The following is an 18,644-nucleotide window of genomic DNA, read 5'->3' as shown; positions in this document are numbered from 1 at the left end:
GTCAGAAAAAAATCTTTATTGCCTGCAGGGGCATTTGGCATCTGAATGCCTGGGGATGAGATGTGACAGTTCTGAGAACTTGTACCTTAGGGTAGCACATCAAAACCCTAGGCACAGCTAGGAGAGTGGCTCCAAGAGTTTACAAAGCATAAACACAGTTCAGTGTGTGTAGGGCCAAGTTCTTTTCCTGGAAGGGAGGGTGCCTGGGGGCCCTCATGGTCCATGTCTATCGTTTATTTATTTTTTATCTCCTCTACTAAAGGTAAATTCCACTAAGAACAGGATCTTTGGCTTTCTTCTTCATCAATGTCTTCCAGTGCCTAAAATAGTACCTGACTCATACTAGGGACTTAAAAAATATATGTGTGATGAATGAATAGGTGATGGGTCATTGTTGGCCCTGAAATGGTGTTCTAGGGGCTCAGCCCTGAGTTTTGCAATACTGAGGAGGTCCAGTTACCAGGCCCAAAGCAAATAGTCTGAGGTTCGGAGATAGTAGAAGTGGGAGCCAAGTCGTAAAGCCAAGTAGGTCAGGAAGGAGGAGAGCTGCTGCCTGAAGAAGACTGGAGCAGGCAGAGGGAAGGATCCTGGAAGAGTGCCCTGAGCTGGAGAGTAGGCTTCTCTCCAGCCCTCCTTGCAGTCCCTAAGCTTCTGCTGGGGTATGCCGAGGGCAGGGAAAAGAGCCCGGATGGAGTGAGCTGAGAGATTTTAGGTAACACTAAGATGAATTTAAAAAATGCTGTCAATGAGATTCCTAAACCATGAAAAATACCTTAAAAAATTTCTTATCTTAAAAGCAACTCATAGACAGACACAAAGTAGTAGAGTGCCTAGGTACCCACAGGCTTGGCTCCAAATACACTCCCGTCTCCCCCACAACAAAGACATCTTTTCTTCATCTTTGCATCTCCTCCTCATCACCAAACTTCCTTCCTTCTTCAGCTCACTGCAATCCAGTTTGAATCCCCAAAACTTTGACCAAGGTTATCCCTAACATCTTAAATATGGAATCTGGTGACATCTTTTCACTTCTTTCCTGTTTGACTTCCCTGTGGCATTTGGCACCACTGATAACTTTCTACTTCCTAAAACTCTTTCTGCCCTTGGTTCCTAGGACACCTTCTCCTGGCTTCTTCTCAGTTTAATTTGTTGCCTTCTCTCTCTTGTCCTCTACTCGTTGGTATCCTCCAGGCCTCCCATGTAGATCCCTCTCTTCTCACACTATACCACACCACCACCTCCCTGAATTATCTCATTGATATCCATAGCTTTGAATACCATCTTTAGACTGATGACTCCTAGAAATGAACCTCTACTCCAGATGTCTCTTGATATGGCCAGACCATATATTCAGCTAGAAATTATCAAGGTTTACCAACCTTGTCTGGATTATTGCAAAAGACTCTGTCTGGCCTCTTTCCAACTGATCTTTTCTCATTCTACTCAGCTGCCACTGTTGGTTCCCCCTCAGACCCAGTTCTGATCATGCTTTTCTCCAGCCTACTAGGTATTGCACAGCCAAATAATGTCATGATTTGTATTTTGCACATGCCTGTATGATCACACTTATCATATTGTGGCATAATGTTTTATTTCCATGGCTGTATTTCTCATTAGATTGTGAGTTTCTACAGAAAAGCGTTTTGTACAAATCATCTTTACAAGGCTTCCATAAAGCATAGTGTCTGGTGCACACATAAGAACTCAAAAATTGAATGAATGACAGCAATTGTTGGCCTGGACCTTGTTTTTAAGCATTAACTCTTTTTAAAACCAAGACTGCCACATTTCTAACTTATTTGTCAACTCCTTAATAAATCACCCTTCTTGACCCTTGTGTAATATTCTATAAGTGAAGAAAGCAAAAACCTTAGACCAGCATGGGAAGGGACTTTCTAATAACAGAAACAACTCTAAATAAGAGCCCTCCAAACACAAATTCAGATCCATCAGGTCATATTGCATTTAAAATTAGTTAAAAATCTATATTTATAGAGAGCTATGTGCTAAGGTGCTATATGTAATTACTGCATTTATTCCTCACAGCAACCCTCTGAGGTAGGTACTCTATTATCATCTTGATGCTATAGATGAGGAAACGCAACCAGTGTGAGTGCAGAGCCCAAGCTTGTAACCACAGTGGTGCATCACCTCCTTAGGGGCTGCCCTTCTGCACTAGATCCAGGGCAAATGCTCTTTAAAATTAGCTTGTGGACAATTCTTCTAGGAAACCCTCTCTGCCCTCCCCCACCCCAGCCCAGGTAGAGACCCCTCCTGTTGCTGTGCTCACCTCTATCCCAGCACTTCTCACATTTTACTGTGATTCCCTGTCAGCCTACATCCACTGCCCAGTGAGATTACAATCTTCTCAAGGGCAGAAAATGGTTATATTCACTCTCATATCCACAGCACCCAATGCCCTACTGCTTAGTAGGTTTTCAGCTAATGTTTAATGAATTAAAGTAAAGCAGATGGAGAGAAGCCCTGGGTAACTCATCACCGTTGTCGGCAATGAGGCCTGTCTCAGAACTAGACTCCTGATTTCTCTTCTGCTTTCCAAGGGTTTCTCAATATTGAAACGGATGCTCTCTTTGGTTTAACATAAAAATGTCACAACCTACTTGAAAATAACTAATATGGAAGAAATAAATAATTGTTTTTAGCTAGATTTGTTTCTGTACATACTCACCAACTAAGAAGACCTTGTTCAGATGTACTTTCATTATTTTCTATTATTAACACAATAAGAATATTTTAAATATGTATTGATGTATGTATGCAGAATATTTCAGTATTGAATGCAATTTTTAACTGTACTCTCTCCCATCCCCATAGGTCATGATATGGTCCTGCTGAGAATCCCTGGGCTTCCCGGTTTGCTCCGAGCAGACTCCCTTGGCAGGTGGCCTCTTGACCCTTGTTCAGTGACTAGGCTTTACCACAGATAACCAGGTTTCCAGGATGATGAACTCCTGCCCTTACATTTCCAAGTATGTCCTTCCCCCTCTACACATACACCCCTCCACCTCTGTCCCCACTGCTGCGCTCCTCCACTTTGTTAGGGTTCCGGTTGCTGACCAGAACACCAGGGCTCACTGGTGTAAGACTGTTTACTGACTTTGCCACACTCTTGGGTGTAGTCAGCCTTCCTACCCTCTACTGCCCACATCCAGAGCCTTGTCTGTCCTGGTGGGCAAGTTTCATGCCAGGACCTGGCTCCCTCTAGCCCCTCCCTGCCTTCCCATTCCAAAAATATGACACATTGCAATGACCCTGAATGCGTAACAGGCTGAGAGAACAGACGCCTCTGCCTGGAGCAAGAATGTGGCATTCTCATCCCCCTCACAACCCCCATCCCTGGGAAAACCCAACAAGATGAGGCTTGGCCTTGTTTGGGTTGCAGCCAGTTTTACCTATTCCACAGAGGAAATTGCTATTTTGGACCTAACTCCAACAAGGTTGAGGCGATTGGTTGATAGGAAGTCTCAGATATTGTGTTGACTGAAAAATGGGCACCGTTCAGTCAAGAGAGGCTGATAGGGGAGTGAAAGGAGCTTCAGCTTTGTGCTCAGAATGACCTTAAGTTCAGTTCCCACCTTGGTGTGAACTTGGGCAAGTCACTTAACCTTTGTGAGATCCAATCTCCCCTTTCATGTTACGGGGCTAATAATCCTCCCTATTTTGTAGGGTTATTATAGGATGAAATGTGGACTCACCGACAGCGTTAAGCATGTACTGGGAACACAACCAATGCTCAGCTGAATACCCTCTTGACCAGCCTACAGTATGGGTTTAATAAATGTTAGTTTAAAGAGTCAGATTTCCAAATGTTAAATGAAAACATGTATTTTCTCCTCTGGTTAGAGATGTTAGATGGAAATCTTGAGTACTATTGTATCAATCCTTATAAGATTGATACAATTTAATATATACAATACAATACAATATTGTACCAATCCTTATAAGAATTTTTTCTTTTTTTTTGCCATTTGGATAATTATTTTATTCTTTAAAAATTAATGGGTCATGATAGCAAAATAGGTTTCAAAAATGAACAATTTGCAAAAGATATATAAAAATGGCCTTTAAACATATGAAAACATGTTCAATCTCCTAATTAGGAAAATACAAATTTCAATCATGCAGACATATAATTTTTCATTCCTAATTTTAGTTAAAAAATAAAAATTATTACAATTATTTTTGAGGCTGAGGGAAACAGGCACTTGCATACATTTCTCATGGTAATATAAATTAGAAAACTCTTATGAAGGGACATTTTGCAATATCTAATAAATAGACATATGAGCTTAGCTTAAAAATATGGAACACTTCACAAATCTGCATGTCATTCATGCAGGGGTCATGGTACTCTTCCCTGTGATCTTCCAATTTTAGTGTACGTGCTCCTCTTATTATTGAGACCAACACTTTTATCCTGGTTACAGAGCACAGGAAACCAAGACTCCAAGAGGTGAAGTAACTCGGCCAAAGTCACACAATCATAAAGTATCACAGTTCTGGGTTTATGCCTGTGATGGTATCAATCCAACATGGGAAGAGTGTTATCTCATGCTTATCAGAAGCTCTAATTGTTAGTTACATGTCAATTTGATTAATAAAAAAGAATTAATAATTACTCAATGAATGCCCCTTACTTAATAGCAGCATTTGAAATTTACAGCAAGAAGAGGGGTAGTATTTAAAGAGGTCTGTGGCATTCTACCAAGCAATTATCTTGGTCTCTTTGATAGGCAACGTCACGAAAAAGGAAGTTGAGGTAAGGTTTTTTAGATTAAAAGAGGCAAAAACGCAATGTGTCGTTTTTTGTTTGATTTGAACAAACCAGCCATAATAGACATATTGGGGACAAATTGGAGAATTTGAATATGGACAGAGTGGAGAAAATAATAAGGAACTGTTATTCATTTTTCATTGATAATGGTGTTATCCTTTGAAGGATAATTTTTTTTTCGGAGCTGCAAGTGGTACAACGAACTAGTAGTAGTAAAATGCCATGATGTCTTTGTTCTAAAATGGTTCAGCAAAACGATATGGGGATAGAGGAAACGCGGCAAAATATTGACAATCGTAGACTCTAGGTGGAAGATAGATAGGTATTCTTTATGCTATTATTTCAGCTTCTCTGTCCATTTGAATGTTTTCTTAATAAAATACAGGAAAACAAAGACCCTTAAAATTCCCTGACCTAAAGAGTGGGCTCGAGAGCTGTGCTGTGAGTTTTGGCTCTGGTCTCTGTTTCTTACAACACTTGCATCAAAGACTGAGAGGAAGACAGAAGAGCACAATCAAACTTGGAAGAACTAGTGATTGATGGAATCTAGATTAAGAAAGATGGTCATCGGCTGGAATCCAGCTAGAGGCAACTTAATAAACAAGAATATAGTCATGCATATAGGTTTTAAAAAATTGGCAGCCTGAGGAACGTTGTCAGAATAGCACTTCTCACTGAAAGGACAAAAAGGGGTTAGTTGGTGGCAAGTCAATGTGAGAGACTGAAGTGACACAGCTGCTAGGAAAACAAATGCCGTTTTAGTGTGCATTTCTGGAAGCAGTTGAGCCAGAAGGAGGGAGGTTGAAAGTCCCACAGCCACATCTGGCCAGGTCACATCTGGAGTTTTAGATTCCACTCTAAGTGTCTGGTTTTGAGTGGCACTGGGGTGGGTCCAGAGAGGATGACTGGGCCATGTTCTACTGGCTGAAGAATCTGGGGATTGTAAGTTTAAAAAGACTAAGGTGGACATGGGCTGTGCTATCAAACATTTAAAGGGTTTTGTGCAAGAGAGTAGTCCCATGTAGGCAACGCCATAAATAAGAACCAGGTGCACTTGTTAGAATAAAATGAAGAATCTTTGTACAAGTGCCCAGGGAAGGACTGCTTCTGTAAAATAGGCAGCATTGTGTGCACGTTATTGCCCGTTTCATGGCAGGAAAACAATGGTAAACGTGAGGCAGAGAGAGAGGAAGAACAAGTGAAAGAATCTGAGAAGTTGAAAATACTACATAAGCAGAAGGCCTCTGATACTATTTGCCAGTACTAGCATTTCAGTAGCAAAACTTCCCAGGGCCAGAGATAAAATTTATCTTCCCACTGGGCACTTGCCTGTGCTTTGTAGTCTTCAAGGATTTTGTTGTCTCTGTATCAGGAAGACAAATAATTATGCTGGTAGTTTATCAGTTTTCCAATTCCAAAGCTAGATAGGCCCCTGGTAACTTTTAACAGGTTTTGTTGTTGTTCATTTCATCTTGTTTTTGAGTAAGTGAAACATTCATGTGGTTTAAAATTCAAAGAGTAAATAAGGGTATACTATGAAAAATCTCCTCCTTCTGCCAATTTCTGTCCTCCAACCACTCAGTCCCACTCCTCCGAGGTAATGAGTGTTAACCAGTATCTTTCTTGTTGTTTTATGTACATTTTACTCTTCAGGCAGTTTTCTCAATGTAAGAGTCCAGAAAGTAAGGGTTTCCTGAATTTCTGGCTATGTGACATCCCATAGGATGATCTTTGCTACACAGGACAGAGTGGAGGCCAATGCCAGGAGGCTTGCGAAGAAGCTTTCCTTGAAAGAGCAAACATCTGCCAATGCTTAACTTCACTATTCCGCATTTCACTGGCCAGACAGTTAAACATCTTGCCAAAGGCTCTGCAAAGAACAAGAGATAACATCCTGTGTGGGTGAAAATGGCTATTTCTCTTCTAACCAACTTTCCTGACAAGCTCACACAATTGCATCTTTGCTCCTGTCTAGAGAGTTGAACAGTTGGTGCTCGTGGTTTTTGCTGTAATCATTGGGTGTTCGGTTTACAGTGGAGAGTAACTCATACTTTTTCACACACTGGCCTGTCCACATGCTTTTCATTTGTGTGCGTGCATGTTATTTCCTCCATTGAAGTGAGAAGTTCCTCAGAGGCGAGGTCCTAATACCTAAACCCTTTGTGTCCTCATAGCCCCAAATTTAGGGATCTCAGCTCATATTTTCTTTGGCATTTTGTTTCGCAAGTGTAGGAATGGATTTTCTTCTGAGTATGTCTTGAGTATGTGTCTGGGTAGTTCCTGTGGGGATATACTGTTAGCATGAGATATTGTTTTCATCCTCAATAAGTTATAGATTTTTCTAGAGAGACAAGAATTACAGGTATGAAACAGGGACAGCACTTAATAAAGTGCTAAATTACGATTCAGGCAGCATCCATGCAGATCTCTTTGCAAGTTTAAATTGAAATGGTGGTATTGGGTTGGTCACATGGAGAAATTGGTCAAGAGCTAGACTGTCCAATTTAAGACATTCTGCCCTCGGTGCCATTAGTCTCCAGGACACGGTTGCAAGAGTAAAGTGAAGAGGAAAAGCTTTGTTTAACAAAGCTGCTAATGGGACATCACTAGTGAGCTAAGGCCATATTGGGTCCAGGTTTGGACCTCAGATTCTGGGAAATGAGTTCATACTAACCAAAAGCAAACAAACTTACAAGCGTTCATATAGACAAATGAGAGTTCAAAGGGAACTAGAATGCTTGTGCCAACTGGTCAACCTACTCTATTCTCACCAGGACACTATTAGAGAAACCAAATTAAGATTTTTAAGTAGACGATGTGAGCAAAGAGAGGTAAATGATCCTAAAGATTAATATCATCAAACTCTGAAAACCTGCTACTGCCTTCTTTCTAACACCCCTGTCAAGGGAGCAGATTACTCAGGTGGGAGAGCTAAAGCTTCTGGCCTCCCTTTCCCTGGAAGGCTGGAGATGCACGGGTATCCTACGTATACCAGAAGTTCTCAAAGTGTGGTCTGCGGACCCCTGGAGCCTCTGAAATCCTTTTTGGGATGTCTGTGAGGTCAAAATTATTTTCATAATAATACTAAGATGTTATTTGCCTTTCTTACTTTTCTTCTCTCCAGAGGGTACAACGGAGTTTTCCAGAGGCTATGTGATATGTGATAGTCATCACTCTGACAGCTATTGGAAGGTATGCTTGTGTGTTGCTGTATTTTAAAAATTTCTCCATTTTTGATTTACAATATAAATGTCAGTAGATATAACCCACATTTTAAAAAGTTCTTTAGGGCACTCAATATTTAAGAGTGTAGAAGGTTCCTAAGACCAAAAAGTTGAAGAACCATTGATACAGACCATCATTCTCAGTCACCATACTAGGAGACTAGCGATCACCAGAATGTTATTTTTTTAAAGAAATTTTGGAAACACCCTAATAGTCTAGATGAAGACTCCTTAATGAGATTTAGGGAACATTCTGCCTGACTAGGCGCATAGTATTCAGATTACCTCAAAAGCTCCACATATCCTCCTCTAAGGCATGACTATAGGTGCCCCAAACTCTTTTCCTGAATATGTTGATTTGCAAAAAAAAAAAGACGAAAAGGAGACATTGTTGTGTGTCCTTTGACAATTATCTGAAACAAGATCATAATTCACGCATACAGCTTTCACTGTGAGATGAAGTGCAGGCTATTTTTGGAGTTCTTGAACGCTAACTGAACTGAAACCAAGAATCACAGCCTACCAGGAATATAGGGCAATCAAGCAAGTTTTTCTGGTTTTAGGGGTTTGTTTTTGTGTGCACGTATGTGTCCGCGCAAGAAATGAGGCCATTTGTTAGGTATTTCTGAAGCCCATTCTTTGAATACAATCAGCACAGAGGTTGGTTCTCACACATTGGTCCAGTGTCCATTTACTCCAGACCTCGGGATCCCACAAGGCCATTGCCTCCTATGGAATGAAAGGCAGTGGAAACCCTTTTTAATATGAGCTTTCCTGAAGCTAGACATGGAGCATAGTTGCCCTTAAATATCATATTTGCAAGCCTAGAGTTTTCCTTTGTCTCCCTCACACTGCTGACACATGGACGAGGACAGAACTGGAGACATACATCCTCAAACCAAAGTAACCAAACTGGGAAATATAAGAATTTGGTTTGGATTTGACTGAACAAAGATTAGATGAACCTCTGATATACACAAGGCACTAAAGAGGGTGGCATGAGGAGGGCAAGAGAGACGGTTCCTGTCCTCAAGTGTTGCAACAACTAGTCACTTGCCATTTTCCAGTTATTGCATCACAATACCCTCTGTATCTACTAGAGTTAACTGACAGAGATAAAGAGAGAGGTTGACCTCCATTTCTCTCTTTTATTCTTAATAGGCTGAATTCATGAGGGACCTCCTGGAGTCATCTCTGGCCCCTGCCCTGAGGGAAGAGCTGAAATAATCTTCACAGAAAATTCATGTCTTAGAAACAGCAGGATGTTATCTATTATAACATAATTAAGAATCTTTAACAAAACAAAATGACTGACACTCAAAATGCTCCATTTTAATCAATGTCTTTATAATGATGTAAATTAAACCATTTTGTCTTTACGAGAAGCGAAGTGAGAAGTGAGAAGATAGAGGCAAGAGCTAGCAACTCTTATGAAGGCAAAATGGAGTCATCTTTTTGATGATAGGAGGAAATAATGAGAAGGCACTAGTGTCAGAAACTGGCCTGGGGAGGTTGTTTTCTCTCTGAGTCTGCAAGGTTATGAGTTCTGATCACTCTCTGCCTCATTGTCTTGCCCATTGGTTCCTTTCCGGATAAGGAAGAGAGATGTGTCTCCTGCAGAGTTTTGTAGGCATCTGACAGCATTCCGTGAAAGACAGCTGTTCTGGGGCCCAGAATGGGCAGTCTGTAGTGAATGCTCTCTGCAAGAAGGAAGGACAAGGGCTGCTTAGATTCTATTTTTAAAGAAACTCAAAATAACCAAAAGTCACCCAAGACTTCTTCAACCTTAAAAACAGATTCAAAATTCACATAAGAATTCCTTTGAATAGAACCATCTTATACCTCACAACATTTAAGCTTTTACAAATCTTGTCATAGAGGCCAGAAAGGAGTGCCTAGAAACAAAACTCATGTGTTAGGAGACATTGCCAGTTAAATTAAAAATAAAGATAAAGTGTGTCTGGAGTTGTAATGTGAGTGGAAGGGAAAAGAGGATTCAGTCCTCAGAAGACTTTTCAGGGACACGTATGTGGTTCTGCTCATCAAACAAACAAACACAGTCTGAGCAAAAGGCTACAGAAGTAAAAAAGTATTTGCATTTCAAAGGAACCTTCATCTTATGAAATAATTTATTTTAGGGCTCCTTAAAATCCTCACCATCCTGACCTCTTCTTCAAATCTGATTTTATTTACAAAAAGCTGGTTAATATTCAACTTTTCCAGAAGACGCATTGTGAAGGAGAATAATTCAGTGCATGAAATAACATTTTCCCACCGGAAGTCACTGAATGACTAAGGGAATTGGAGTCCTGAACGCTCTGGAACGAGCTCATTAGTCTAGCTGAATGAGAGCTAAAAGATGTCACAAAATCACAAACCTAGGATCCAGTTCAGTCTCATCACTGTAATGAAGAGAAAACAAGGGTACAGGGTCATAGGCACTAAGGACCAAGGACCAGAACCCACATCTCCTTAATGCTAACCCAGTGCTCTTTGTACCGTGTCACACACTGTGCTACCTGGTAGGCCCAAGTCAAGTGGTTAACATCTCTACCAACATCTATTGACAACAAGAGCCTGTGGGTGTCATGGAACTCTGGACTGAAGGCCAGAGTCAAGATAAACAAATCAAGAAGAAATCCTCGTCACTTATAGAGACAGACTCTTTCCATTTACTTAGTTCTCACTAATAGTTATTGATAATATATAAAGTTTAGCTAAATTGAGAAAAACACTAGAAATCACTGTTGTGATCAACAAAATGAGTTAGACAATCATCGGCAGTAATGTTCACTGGGATGAGTCGGCCATTTGGTATTTGTAGCATGTCCACAGGCAACACAGCACAGGTGGGTGGCAGCTTCAGCAGTAAGCCACAAGTGCTGCAGTAGGGATGTGTCTAAGCTGTATAAACCAGTGGGGCCAGGGCAGTGTCAGCAGTTTTTCCGGGCTGATCAAAGGTGAAGGCTGCCTGTACTGAATGTGTGGCTCTTGTGGGTGAGCATGAGGATGTGGGCAAAATGCTTCTCTGGTTTTACAGGTGGGAACATGGAGGTCCAGAGAGTTTAAACAATTTGGCCAAGCCTGTACAGCAAAACTAGGATCTGAACCAAGGTCTCCTTGTTCCTAGGCTAGTGCTTTTTCCATAACTTCAGAGAGCACACACACAAGAGCAAAGCGCAACTCAGAAGGGTAACGACTGGAATCGACAGTAGATCTACCAAGCTTTAGCTCCTAGCCAATTCCATAGGGTTCTCCCTGAAGTTCCCCTCCAAGATTACTGTCCTTGGATGGACTCTATGGGTAAGAACCAGGTCTGTGCAAGAACATAATGTGCTGATCTTACGTACACCAAGTCTAGCTCTTATATTGGTAACTGAAACACACTCCCAGGGTTAATAAATTGATGAAAGGCATCTTATCACACTGTCCTGTAGAATCAGAAAGTAATATTCTTGCTGAGGGAAGGGCATATAATTCTGTGCATGTGTGTACGTGTGCGTGTCGGTGGGGGTGGGGGATGTTCATTCCTTTGTGAGGCAGGCCTGAAAACAGCCAGGTTCAATGGAAATTCAGAATGTGTGTGTGGCTGGTACAGAGAACCCTGAAACCAACTGCACATGCCTGTCACTCTGTGTTCTCTTGGCTTTGAGAGGGTGAGGTGGTTGCAGAGCAGAGAATGGCAGAATGGGGAGCTTTTGCTGGGTATGCTCCTAGTTCTTGGCTCTTCAGTCCACTTTAGCTAAGAGAGCCATGAGCTAGGCCAATATTTTCAGATACATAAGAAGGGATTCATTGGGAGACTAGTAGTCTTTCACTCCACTAGAGTGGATATCTCCAAACCTTAGCTGTTACTTGAATCTCTGGTCCTCCCTTTTATCACCACTTCAAGATACCCCTTCTATCCTCACATTTCCTTTCCTGATGTCTTCTCAGTTCAGTTCTGGCTCTACCTTCCCTGCAACCTCCCAGGACAGAGTTAGACTTTCCCATCTGTATAAAGTGCAGAAAGTGATCTTGATTTTCCCTACTGTGTGTATCAAATGGAAGAAAAACTGAAGGTGGCTTCAGTATGGGAGCAAATGAGAACATGGACAAAGTTACTAAAGTGACAGCCTACACTGCACTAAAGCCTTGAATTATATCATCTTGAAGAATGACCCACTTCCACCCTCACCAGCCCAGTGCTGGCTTCTCTCAAAGAGGAGACTCAGCTCAGTGCTGCAGCTGGAGATAGAGCTGCCATCCTTTTTTCTATTAACAGCAACTGAACATAAGAATAGCACTGGGCAGCTGCTGAGAGAAGGCAGGTGTTTCAGGGAGCCTGTGGGGTGGAAGGTTCAGGGCCTTGGGGAGGGCATTCCCAGGGTATGGGGGCGCAGTCTCCTTCCCACCTTAATTGGTACTATCAAGACTGCCTGAGAAGGGAATTATCTGTGCCCCATCTCTAAGGAAATTCTTCAGCAAGTGGATTATAGGGCTTTGAAGAAAGAACGGAGCAGAGCCATGTGGTGTGGAGAAGACCTAGGAAGGAGCATGACATGGACAAAGGCAAGTGAGGCCTGAAGAGGGGTCAGGTAGGGCTGGAGTGAAGGGCGGGCTGTGGGCCAACCAAAACAGGTCAATCAGCAATATGTGAAAGAGAAAAAGATGGAGAATGGGAATTTGTTCTGAGAATTTAGAAATCATCTTAAGGGATTAAACTTTTCCTTCTACTACTCTGGAGCTAGCATGTCTCCCACTACAAGTACTCCAAAAGAAAGCAAACCTGTTGGGATGTCACCACGGGAAGGTTTGCGTACTGTCTGGGCTTTTGGTGGATGAAGGCTCATCATTCTGAATGGAAGAAGCAAGAAAACTTTACATTAGTTGTTTGGCTATGGCTTGGTAGAAAGGAATGTGTCTTTTTCCATTTCAAAACCCAAATGGTCTCTTGAATCCAGCACCTGTGAACCTGGAGTTCAGACCACTTTGCAGCAGGGTGAGATGACAGGGCCAAAGACCACTGCTTCTCAAGCTTTTTCCCTTAGTGATATTTTCATGGATTTTGATACAATCTTCATTTAAAAAATGTTTTATTTCACTGTCAGAACATATATGGTCTGAGGATAGAAGGGATTAAGGAAAGAATCCTCTAGTTTCCAGAAAAAAAAAAAAAAAACTCTTCCAGATCAGTAATCTACCCTTCGAGTGCAAAACTGAGACTATTTTGGTTAGAACCTTCCAATTGTAGAGAAAACGTCTTGGCCACATACTATTTCTCCTGGGGGCTAAGGCTGTGGAAGTGACCCTCAACCAAAATGTGTCTGTTCCCAAACCATTTCTACACTAGTTTAAGTTGCTTAATTTCTAAAGACTGACAAATATGTAAACTCTGCTGGGCTATCTAAGTTTCTAAACTCATTTTATGGTTTCTATTTCCACAAAGATTTTTCAGGATTACTTTTACTTTGTTACCAAAAACATGGCTAGTCCAACCAGTTTATTTTATTCAGTTGTTGTTGGAGGACTCCCTGGGACTAAGAAAAAGAAAATCCCTTCTGTTACCCATTTTGGGCAAACCAGAAGGTGCTTGTAAGACTGAATAGTTTAAGATCTGTCTACACCAGGGGGCCGGCCCAGTAGCTGAGTGGTTAAGTTCACATGCTCCACTTTGAAGGCCCAGGGATCACTGGTTCGGATCCTGGGCGTGGACCTACACACTGCTCATCGAGCCATGGATGGTGGCATTCCACATAAAAGAACTAGAATGACCTACAACTAGGATATACAACTATGTACTGGGGATTTGGGGAGAAAAAAAGGAGGGGGAGATTGGCAACAGATGTTAGTTCAGGGCCAATCTTCTTCACCAAAAAGCATACTTTAAAAAAGGACAAAAAAGATCTGTCTACACTATAATTCAAAAATATGTATCTATCCACTCATATTTCCTCCTCCTCTCTTTTCCTCTCTCATTCCCGTCTTTCTTTCCTTCATTCCTTTCATTCAACAAACATTATTTAATTCCTACAATGGCTACAATTAAAGTCACCTTTAAAAAACTATTATTTCAGTGAGGACAATTCCACCTGCCTATATATGTGGTGTGAGTTAAAAATTGTGAGGGCAGGTTTTATAAGCTACAAACAGAACCAGGACCCTACTTTATAGTCACACTAGCTAAATCTCAAACAGACATGCTATATGTTCTTTCATTACATTGGAAAAAAAAGAGCAATCTAGTGATACTTCTGGTTGACGTGATTTTAGGATTGGTTCAACTCTTGGTCTTAGCTTTAAAGGAATAAGAGCTATTCATCAAAAATAAAACCAACTGGGCCGGCCCGGTGGCGCAGTGGTTAAAGTTCCCACGTTCCACATCTCAGAGGCCTGGGGTTCGCCGGTTTGGATCCCAGGTGTGGACATGGCACCGCTTAGCATGCCATGCTGTGGTAGGCGTCCCACATATAAAGTAGAGGAAGATGGGCACGGATGTTAGCTCAGGGCCAGGCTTCCTCAGCAAAAAGAGGAAGACTGGCAGCAGTTAGCTCAGGGCTAATCTTCCTCAAAAAAAAAAATAAATAAAATAAAACCAACTAATGATTTGGGATTTGAGACTTTATTTAAATGCCAAATTTGCAAGATAAATAAATTGGGCCAGCAAATATCAAAAGTCTCCCACAGAAGAGTGAACTTTTGCTCAGAAATCTCTGATAGTTGTTCTCTATTTAAAGTCCGTAAAGAATATTTATTAGAATTACTTTTATTGTGATCTAAGAGTTCCTTACAAGTATAGAGTCAGTGTAGGTAAGTGTGATTAGCGCTGGAGCCTGTAGCACTCAAATACCCATTTCTTCCACGACCCTGTCTACGTGGGCCAGATACCCGTACATTGTTTCAATGCATCTGAGTCTACACCTCAGCTTGGAACAGAGGGCCCTGAGGTCATACAAGAAATCATAACCTCTACTGCTGTCCAACAGAAGCTTACAAAAAGACCTATTTTCCCACATTATTGCTTTCTGTATGAGGAAAAACAAATGAAAGATTGCCATTAGATCAAATATAACTTTTTGGATTGGTCATAAGTAAGAGTGACTGTGTGTCTACGTTCCAATCATCTATTGCAAGGCAAGTCTACACTGGTGCCTTATCCAGGGTGAGTCCTTGTTTTGAGTTTTTTAATAAAGTAAAAACTGAGTCCTTCTTCCTTATCTGATAATGAAATACGGAAAAAGAAACCCCTGATATCCAAGTAATAAAAGTTCTGCCCAGATTTTATTTCTGATATACTTGATCTTGATCAGAAAGCAGCAAATGACAATCAAAAAAACTGATAAGAATAGTTACTACAAAGTCGCAGAAGATGTCCTGGACTCAGGACAGATTGTGTGTAATGCCCTGTACCTTCTGATTTAGACATCTCATCTACATGGAAATTTTATATTAGTTCTGCCCGAGTTATCAAAGAAATTGCCCATCCTATTACTTGTACTGTGCTTGTGAAGGCGGAAAGGAAGATTATACTTTGTACAGTACTTTCAACAGTTGTTCAAACAAAAAGGTGAAAACTCTTTTGGTCTAACTATTTGGGTTAACCAGAAAAGGAAACCAGTCAAGAAGCCCATTCCCCGAGCATTGCCTAAACATTCTACTTACTATGTTTCTCAACCCACTATCATGTGTCCCCAAACTAATTTAATCAGAATTGAAGTCATGTTGCGCTTTCAATCTTTGACTTACCTTTGATTCATAAAATTCTTAAAGGATAGTTTCAGATCACTTGGGATTATTATAGCTCTTGATTGTACCTGAGGAAGAAAGTCTCGTTTAGAACACTGCCCCAAACTGCATGCTAATTTAAATAAATAATACACCATGTTAGCAAACTCAAGTTGTATTTAATACCAGAGTCATTCATACATCCTTTTGTGATGAGAATGAAGCAGAGGCGATCCTCCGGTCCCCAAGTCATAGGGTCTTTGTTCTTGCCTGGTTTTCAGAGTGTGGAGTGAGATACCTCAAGGTGAGCAAGCCTTCCAACCCTCTCTGCTCAGCTCACTCCCAACATTCTTCCGGTCTCTGGTTAACTGTCACTTTCTCACAGACACTGCGGACTCCTGCACTACTGTGAGGTGGTCCCCAGGTTCTCACGTTCCCTGGGCTTCTGCTATCAGAATGCTCATAAACTTTTCATTGTATTGACCTGCTTAATGCCTGCTTTCCCTGATAGACTTTCAGCTTCATGAGAGCAGAGACCATGTCTCTGCTTTCATATCTCCAGGTCCTAACACGGTGCCTGTTTAAGAAATATTTGTTGACCAAATTAGTGAATGAACAAATCCACTTTGAAGCTCACTTGAAAGTTTTAAGTGTGCCCTTCATACAGGGCTAAAATCAATTACACAGTTATAGTATTCCTGATTAACAGACATCACTTTCTTGAATTTTTTCAGATTTACTATTAGCACTAGAGGTTGGTTTTCTTTTGGAGATTGCGTTTTCACCAAGAAACAGGATTTTTTTCATTATTTCTCAAAAAATATTATAGCCATGACAATGAAAAGATAAGATTTGCTTGTCAATTTCTGCAAGAAAGGCATCTGGGATTTTGAGAGGGATTGCTTTGAATCTGTAGATCAATTTGGGGGAGTACTGCCATCTTAACAATATCACGTCTTCCAATCTATGAACATAGGGTTATTTCTATTTACTTAGGTCTTCTTTAATTTCTATGATATTTTATAGTTTTTGATGTACAAGTCTTGTATTCTTTTTGTTAAATTTATTTTAATGTTTGGCTGCTATTGTAAAGGGAATTACTTTCTTAATTTTGTTTTTGGGCTGTTCATTGCCATATATAGAAGTAAAATTAATCTTTGTCTATTGATCTTGCACCTTGTAACTTGGCTGTGCTCATTTATCAGCTCTAATAGTTTTTTTGTGGATCTTTTAGCGCTTTCTCTATATAAGATCATGTCAGCTGCAAACATAGTTTTACATTCTCCTTTTTAATCTGATGCCTTTTATTTGTTTTCTCACCTTAACTGCCCTGACTAGAACATGCAGTACAATGCTGAACAAAATAGCAAGAGCGGACGGCTCAGCTTGTTCCTGATCATAGTGGAAAATATCCAGTCTTTCACCACTGAGTATGATGTTAGCTGTGGATTTTTCATGAATGCCCTTTATCAGATTGAGGAAGTTCTTTCTATCTTTAGGAGTCTTTTTATATCTTCCCCAGTGTCTCCATTCAACCCCCTGCTGAGAAAGGAGGAGGTCTCAGTGACTATAGCAGATGTGCCGTCCCCCTCCCCTGAAGGAAGTTGAGGTGCCACTCTACATAGTGAAGTAAGGGTACCTCACACTTATTTTCCAACTTTCTGTAGTTTCCCACTGGGCTCTTTGTGCACCCGATCTGACAGCTGTAGGGTATGGTCCCTGGGCACTTTTGTGTTTGAGGCCCTTCCTTTTGGAATCTGCAGCCAACAATAAAACCATAGCACATGGTTTCATTCAGCGAGGCCTGGGCAAGGGCGAAGGTCAGAGAGGGGGTCTTGAGAAAGAGGACAGCTGCTGAAGTCCTGAGTGAGCCAGCTGGCTGAGGCCAGCACTGGCCCGGGGTCAGCGCACTCCAGATGTGGACATGGTGATTCCAGGAATAAGCCCGGGAGAAATCCCAGATTCCAGTCAATGCTAATAGTGAACACTGTGATCCTAATTACGTAGAACATGAACACAGATTGTAACACCCAGGTCCATCTTTGTCGGTAGCTTCAGTTAAATTTCCAAAGCCCACACAAAAATTTCACAAACCCATAACCCTACTAGTCAGAAGCACCTTCACCAGGAACTCATCAAAGGAGCCTCTCTTCTGTCTCCTGTTTTTCTTCTGCTCCTTGCCTTCCTCTTATTGCACCTCCAGCCCCACCTTCCTCCCTGAGTCAAAGGAGAATCACAGGATAGCACAATTGAGGAGACCCTTCCCCAACCCCTACACTAAACCAAACTGTTGACCTAAATTACCCTTCAACCCAAGCTTGATGCTTACCCTGACCAACCTAACCCTAACCCTTAAACCACCCCAAGTCCTACCTCTGACCTGTACAGCACCCTCCTGAAGCAGGCCTCTTTCTTCAGCAACTCTGACACATGACAGAGCTTTGTCCTTAGTGCCTTCAACCCCTTTGATATCCTCTTTCTTCTCCTCCTACTCCCCTCTGCTCACCATCCCCACTACCAATTACAGACACCTCCACTAGCTAGAAAGTACTATAGAATCTCTCCCCAGTTTTTTCCTGACTGAATTAATGGTAAACCCAAAGATTAAGCTGCTTGCTTCCCGGCTACAGTGGTGGAGGTGGATTGTATTGTGTGCATGTGTGTAGTGTTGAGGACACGTTAAGGGGGCAGAAGAAGCTTCATAACCCCCTGCACTTCTATAGCTGCAGTTACCTTAGGAACCCGGAGCAAAGGGGCTCATCTCATCTCTTCCCTCTGGCCCAACCTACCCTGGTTCATCTTTGGTTTGTTGAAAATGGAGAGTTTGTCATACAGTGCCAGATGATGGTGTTCCCAGGGCCAGCAGCTCCTCATTTGCAGCCCTTACCAAGGCTCTCCCTGCAAGGGGCCCCCTTATTGTC

General features: G+C 41.5%; 1 protein-coding gene and 1 non-coding gene across 6 annotated transcripts in view; both read right to left on the bottom strand.

The window, feature by feature from the left end:
* Positions 1-4,317: 4,317 nt before the first annotated feature.
* On the bottom strand, positions 4,318-4,425 carry LOC139079017 (U6 spliceosomal RNA). Its single transcript, XR_011532280.1, has one exon. It is a non-coding gene; the product is annotated as a U6 spliceosomal RNA (small nuclear RNA).
* Positions 4,426-5,103: 678 nt separating this feature from the next.
* The window catches only part of C23H1orf105 (chromosome 23 C1orf105 homolog), a 38,906-nt gene continuing 25,365 nt past the window's right edge, over positions 5,104-18,644 (bottom strand). For 2 of the 5 annotated variants that reach the window (XM_008525233.2, XM_070591094.1), the window contains 3 exons: positions 15,745-15,812; positions 12,788-12,855; positions 9,346-9,719 (listed from right to left, as the gene is read on the bottom strand). In XM_008525233.2, coding sequence (XP_008523455.1) covers positions 9,511-9,719; positions 12,788-12,855; positions 15,745-15,812 — 345 coding nt within the window. In that variant the 3' untranslated portion in view covers positions 9,346-9,510. Of the gene's footprint in view, positions 6,666-9,345; positions 9,720-12,787; positions 12,856-15,744; positions 15,813-18,644 lie in introns of those variants that run through there. The other 3 variants (XM_008525232.2, XM_070591093.1, XM_070591095.1) reach the window with 3 other exon arrangements.

This window comes from Equus przewalskii, chromosome 23 (genome assembly GCF_037783145.1).
Source record: "Equus przewalskii isolate Varuska chromosome 23, EquPr2, whole genome shotgun sequence".
In the NCBI taxonomy this organism is placed as follows: Eukaryota; Metazoa; Chordata; class Mammalia; order Perissodactyla; family Equidae; genus Equus; species Equus przewalskii.
Note: the sequence above shows the minus strand (reverse complement) of the source record. Positions and strands in the feature narration are given on the sequence as shown.